Consider the following 6,283-nt stretch of genomic DNA (forward strand, 5'->3'; position numbering starts at 1 on the left):
GTACCACACAGTCCCTGGGGACATCCAGTACTCAGGAACACCCAATAATCTGTAGCCCAGAGGGAAATGTAGCACCCCTTGCACGCAGCAACCCCACAGGAACCCCCAGTCCCAGGGATCACCCATGGACACCCCACACCCAAAGGACCCCCAGCTCCGAGGGGTTTGTGGAGACTCCCAGCACCCCCAGCTCCAGGGGGGCACCAATGGACACCCAGCAGCACCCAAAGGACCACCCCAACACCCAGAGTTTCAGGGGGCACCTGGACCCCCCAGCACCCAAGGGAACCCCTAACACCCCTCAGCTCCAAGGGGTATGAGGGACTCCCAGCACCAAGGGGCACCCAAAACCCCCCAGTCTCCCCCGTGCCAAGGGTCATCTGGGAACTCCAGCACCTCTCAGCTCTAAAGGGAACCCAGGGACACCCCAGGATCCCTCAAATACCTAGGGACACCCAGGACCCCCAAACACCCCTCTGCTCCAAGGGGTACTCAAGGACCCTCAGCACTCAAGAGAACCCCCATATCCCACAGCTCTGAGGGTTACCCAGGGACCTGCAGCACCTGAAAGTATTCAGCACTCTGCAGTTTCCAGGGTCACCTAAGTACCCCTAGGACTGAAGCCCCGGAGACCCCCAGCAGAACTGGGAGCCCTACAGTGCTGACTGGTGGGAGAGTTAGTGGGGAGGGGGAGTGAGATTGTGCCCCCCCCTTCACCAGGGGTGGCTTTGGAGCTGAGCAGGTCAAATCCCAGGGGGCGGGGGCAAGCAGAGATGGCTGTGGAGGTGGAATGGGGTCAGCAGTGGGGCTGGTCCCCAGGGGAGGGGGTGCTCGGCTGGGGCTCAGAACAGCCCGCAGTCCTTGAGGTTCTCCTTGATGATGATGTCAGTGACGGCGTCAAAGACGAACTTGACGTTCTCGGTATCGGTGGCGCAGGTCATGTGGGAGTAGATCTCCTTCACGTCCCGCCGCATATTCAGCTCCAGGAACTGCAGCTTGATGTAGTTGCCCGCATCGTCGTAGGTGTTGGGACCTGGTGGTGTGGCAGTGAGCAGGATCCCTTCCCGGGCTGGTGTCCCCCGCCAGAGTGCCGGCCCAGGATTACCCAGTGCTCCCTCGGGTGGGTAAATCTTGCATGCTCCCTCAACAAGGCTCATGCAGCACCACTTGCATGGGGTGCTGAGGACACCTGCTGGGGGACTCCTGCGGGGGTGGTGGCACCCAACCCTCCAACAGCACCCCACCACCACCAGCCACTGCCACACTCACCGTCGTAGTCAGGGAAGCAGATGCTGAGATGGGCCTTCTTGATCTTCTCCAGGAAAACGTCCTTCTTGTTGAGGAAGAGGACGATGGAGGTGGTGGCAAAGTAGCGGTGGTTGCAGATGCTGTTGAAGAGGTGCAGGCTCTCATGCATGCGGTTCTGTGGAGGGACACAGCCTCATGATGACACCCAAGTCATGACCAGGACAAAGCAGAGGGGGTGTGAGGTGGTGAGCGTTCCTCACCACTTCATCATCCTCCACCAGGACCATGTCGTAGGCACTGAGAGCCGCGATGAAGATGATGCAGGTCACACCCTCAAAGCAGTGGATCCACTTCTTCCTCTCTGAGCGCTGCCCGCCCACGTCGAACATCCTGGGCAGGACAAAGGAGGGTCAGCACCCCCCACTCCCTGCCCAGCCCCTGGCACCAGCCCTCACTGGGGGCCTGGACCCCACCTGAAGTTGAGGTCTTTGAAGGAGAACTGGGTCTCTATGATGCCAGTTGTCTTGACGCGGGAACGCAGCACGTCCTGCTCTGTGGGGACGTAGCCGGGGGTCACCAGGCGCTCCAGGTCTGACAGGTAGCTGGCCAGGCACGCGGTGGGCATGAGACACGGGTTGGAACCCCCCTCATGCCTCCCCCACCCACACTCCCTGACCCCACGTACTAGCCCGCAGAGTCATTGAGCTGGTACTCGGAGGCGCGGTCAAAGCAGGCTTGGATGCCCGAGTCCTTCCAGAGCCGCCCGATGATTTCTGACATCTCCTTAGGCATGGTCCCCTCCTCGATGGTGTCCGAGAGGTGCAGCAGCTTGCGGGCATCATCCTGTGAGGGAGAGGGGTTCAGTGGGGCCTGGGGACTGTGGGGAACCCTGCCCAACATGGAATACTCCTCACCTGGCGAGCTGTGTCCCCATACTGGATGTTGAGGGTGCTCATGGCCCGCACGATGGCCAGCATGGACTGGAGCGTGTTGCTGTAAATGATAGCAATGAACTCCAGGCATTCCTCCAGCGAGTAACCGTCCTGGTGGATGATCCTGGCCAGGGAAGATCACAGGCACGGAGCTGAGCTGGGTGCTGTGGAGCTGAGCCACACGATGGATGCACCCCATGGCAGTGGATGCACCCCATGGCAGTGGCATGGGGCAGAGTCAGGCACAGTGGGATAGGGCACCCCATGGCTGCAGTGTGGGACAGACATGGTACATGGTGGGCACGATCAAGTGACCCCCCCCTTGGCACTTACTTCATCTGCTTGACAATGGTGCTCTTCCCCGACTCCCCTGCTCCTAAGGGGACAAAACATGGGTCATGGTGGTGCCCATGCCATGGGCACTCCCAGCTGAGCCCCGTGCTGGCTCACTGAGAACCTTGGTGCCTGACATGGCCACAGGCACTGTTGGCTGGGCTAGATCCGTGGCTCGGGGTGTGCAGGGGGATTAACAGCCTGTGCCAGTGGCATTAAGGTTAGGCTGAGCTGCTGCATCTAATGGGATCTGATGTGGCTCAGCCAGGGACACTCTCAGGAACCCAGGGGAGGGGTTGGGGACATGGTGGCATTGCAACCCTGCCACCCACCATCCAAAGCCCCAAACCTGTGGCTGTGCAGACAGATGCCTCTTGGGCCAGGCTGTGAGGACAGTGATGCCACCCACGGCCCCACCACATACACAGCACCCCAATCCTCAGGCACCACTGGGGGACTGGGAAGGACTGGGAGAGACACAAAGCACAAGGGGGCTCCAGGGACATACATAGGGTGGTGGTATGGGCTGCATAGGGGTCCCTAGGAGGATGGAGCAGGGGTGCTGATGGGTTGGGGTGGTGATAGGTAGAGTTGGTGAAGGCTCTTAAGATGGGTTGGTTGAGGTTGGAGGACCTGGGATTTGGGGGATGTTAGGTGGGCTGCTTGGGTTGAGGGATATGTGGAAGCCAGGGGATCTTAGGGTGGATCTCAGGACCTTTGGATCTCAGGATCTCATCTTCTTGTTGAGATGGTCTGTTGTGTTTGGGGTGCCTGGTAGGGGGTGTCAAACAAGCTGGGATGAGCTGGTTTAGGGGATCCTGGGAATGGGGGGGCTGTTAGGGTGGCTGGTTGGCTTTAGGGGTGCCAAGAAAGGTGCCAGAAAGGAAACATTGGGTGGGCTTTTTGGGATGACTGGGGTGTTGTGGGAGTCGGAGGACTGCTAGAGTGGGTTTAGGGGTGCTTAGGAGCAGGAGCCTGGGGACTATTGAAGTGATTGGATTTAGAATGGGGTCAGGGAAACTTTGGGTGTTTTACTGGGGAGGGGTTGGTTGGTTGTAGGATGCCTGGGAGTGGGAGGCTGTTGGGGACACTCCTGGGTTGTGCTGGCTTGGTTTAAAGGTGATGGAGGCATCAGGGAAACATTGGGTGGGCTCTCGAGATGGGGAGGTTTGGTTTAGGGCTGCTGGGAATGGGGTTGATGTTGGGGTAGGCTGCTTGGTTTTAAGAGTCCTGGGTGAGGCAGGAGAATGTTGAATGAACTGGGAGGGTGGGCTGCTTGGGTTTGGGGGTCCATCTGGGGGCCAGAGGAATGTTGGATTGGCTGCTTGGGTTCGGGGGCAGTTATGGGGTGTGCTGGTTGGGTTGAGGGGTGAGGGTTGGGTTGAGGGGCACTGGTAGGTGTCAGGGGTGCATTGGGTGGGCTGTTAGGGTGAGATGCTCAAAGGATGTGTATGTCCCCCAGGGTGCTGTCTCCCTCTTACCCAGCAGCAGCAGCTTGACGGTCCTGGCATCCTTCTCAGCATCTTCCTTGAGCTTCTTCTCCAGCTCTCGGGAATGCTTCTCCTCGGCACTGGCCCCGGCTCCCATCCTCAGCCCCGCAGCCCTGCGGTTCACCACCCGCTCCTTGGAGGTCAGCACCAAGATGGGCAACGAGCTCCAGCCTCCCGCCGCCTCCAGCGCTCGCTCCCGGCGCCTGCCGCCGCCACTGCCACCACCGCCCGCCCGATGTGCGACAAGGACGGGGCCAAGGTCCCGGGGGGCCGCCTGCCGGGGGGCTGCGCTCAGCACCCGGGGCTTAAGCTGGGCCCCCCCGATAAACCCCCTTCAATCTGCAGCGGGCTGAGCTCAGCAATCCCGTGGTTCCCGGTGTCAGCACTTCTGCCGGGGGGGTGCCCCGGCCCGAGCAGCCTCCAGCTTTGCCTCCACGCTGGGGCAGTGACCCGGCCACCCTGCGGGAAGTGGGACCCCTACCCATCTCCAGCTCTGCTGTGGACCCCAGGGGTTTGGAAATGGAGGGTGGGATGGTGTGCCTGCTGGGATCTGGTAAGAGTGGGAGCTAATGTCCGCATTGTCCCCATCTCACCGGGTCATACCCCCTGCTCTGCACTAGTGCCCACTGTCCAACCCCAGTAAGCCATGCCAGTGTCCCCACGGGCACTGCCCACAGTGATAGAATGTCAGCCTCAGTCACCACACCCTGTGTCCCCAGGCACCCTTCCAGAACCCTCCACTAATGTCCCCATGCCCCCCGGGCGCACTTCTTAGTGTGCCTGCCCAGCCACCCGCCAGTACACTCCCAGTGCCACAGGCCAGCTCAGTGTCACCTCCACAGCGTCCCCAGGCCCTCCAGCAACACCTGCACCATGTCCTCAGGCATACCCTCCACAGGGTTTCCAAAGCCCCCTCCAGTAACACTCCCCAGTGACTTCGGAAGAAATCCCAGTGGCCGTGACCACTCTAGTCAAAAAACACCCTGTCCAAGGTCCAGGGACACTGCAATGCCACCTCTCTGTTACCACTCCAACCGCAGCGAGCCCCCCACAATGTCTCTGGGTCCCTCAGTGTGCCTTCCCAGTGCCTCCTCGTACGTCCCCAGTGCTCCCCACTGCCACTGCGGCCAGCACAGCAAAACTGAGTTTCCCAAGGAACACCGCGGTAACTCCCCAGTGTTCCCCCACCTCCGGTGACTCCAGGCCCTGCCAGGACTGCCCCAGTGACCCCAGGACAGCCCAGTGCCCCTGTGTCCCCCTGTTTGTCCCCCGCGCTCCCCCTCCCCGCCCCGCGGCTCTCCTGCAGCGCCCCGCTCGGCCGCCAGAGGGCAGAAGCGCCCAGCGCAGCTCCCAGTACAGCCCAGTACAGCCCAGTACAGACCAGTACAGCCCAGTACAGACCAGTACAACCCAGTACAGCCCAGTACAGACCAGTACAGCCCAGTACAGACCAGTACAGACCAGTACAACCCAGTACAGCCCAGTACAGACCAGTACAGCCCAGTACAGCCCAGTACAGACCAGTACAGCCCAGTACAACCCAGTACAGACCAGTACAGACCAGTACAGACCAGTACAACCCAGTACAGACCAGTACAGACCAGTACAGCCCAGTACAGCCCAGTACAACCCAGTACAGACCAGTACAACCCAGTACAGACCAGTACAGACCAGTACAGACCAGTACAGCCCAGTACAGACCAGTACAACCCAGTACAGACCAGTACAGACCAGTACAGCCCAGTACAGCCCAGTACAACCCAGTACAACCCAGTACAGCCCAGTACAGACCAGTACAGCCCAGTACAACCCAGTACAGACCAGTACAACCCAGTACAACCCAGTACAGACCAGTACAGCCCAGTACACACCAGTACAACCCAGTACAGCCCAGTACAGACCAGTACAACCCAGTACAGACCAGTGCTCCCAGTACAGCCCAGTGCCCCCAGTACAGCCGTGCACACCCGCAGTATTCACACCAGTGCCTCTGGCCAGAGGAGCACCCCAGTACTGATCAGAGTGCCCTGCTACAGCCCAGTATTGCCCACTCCAGCCCCCAGCCACCCCTACAGAACCATTACCACTTCCCTACCACTGCTCCCAGTGCCACCAGGTACCAGCTCCTACTACCAAATCCTAATGCCTCAGTACTTCAGTCCTCCCAGTACTGCCCAGTACCAACCTCCAGTGTGCCCAGGACTACCTCCAATACAGCCCAGGACCTTTCAGAACTGACCCTGGTACCTCCTGGAACTACTCAGAGTAACTTATCAAAGT

At 60.1% G+C, this 6,283-nt stretch overlaps 1 protein-coding gene across 1 annotated transcript; it reads right to left on the reverse strand.

Annotated features, from left to right (window-relative positions):
• Window positions 1-632: 632 nt before the first annotated feature.
• On the reverse strand, window positions 633-4,100 carry GNAT1 (G protein subunit alpha transducin 1). Its single transcript, XM_053953563.1, has 8 exons — window positions 3,995-4,100; window positions 2,514-2,556; window positions 2,163-2,304; window positions 1,934-2,091; window positions 1,722-1,850; window positions 1,509-1,638; window positions 1,270-1,423; window positions 633-1,033 (listed from the first exon to the last, which is right to left on the reverse strand). The coding sequence occupies exons 1-8, from the start codon at window positions 4,098-4,100 to the stop codon at window positions 843-845; spliced, it is 1,053 nt and encodes a 350-aa protein (XP_053809538.1). The 3' UTR covers window positions 633-842.
• Window positions 4,101-6,283: the final 2,183 nt, after the last annotated feature.

The sequence above is a fragment of the Vidua chalybeata genome, chromosome 12 (assembly GCF_026979565.1).
Source record: "Vidua chalybeata isolate OUT-0048 chromosome 12, bVidCha1 merged haplotype, whole genome shotgun sequence".
NCBI classification, from domain to species: domain Eukaryota; kingdom Metazoa; phylum Chordata; class Aves; order Passeriformes; family Viduidae; genus Vidua; species Vidua chalybeata.

Coding starts and splice junctions, on each gene's coding strand:
- GNAT1 (XM_053953563.1), bottom strand. CDS start 4,100: ATGGGAGCCGGGGCCAGTGCCGAGGAGAAGCATTCCCGAGAGCTGGAG. Junction 1,851..1,933: donor CTCAATGACTCTGCGGGCTA/GTACGTGGGGTC, acceptor GTGCCTGGCCAG/CTACCTGTCAGACCTGGAGC. Junction 1,639..1,721: donor TTCAAAGACCTCAACTTCAG/GTGGGGTCCAGG, acceptor TGTCCTGCCCAG/GATGTTCGACGTGGGCGGGC.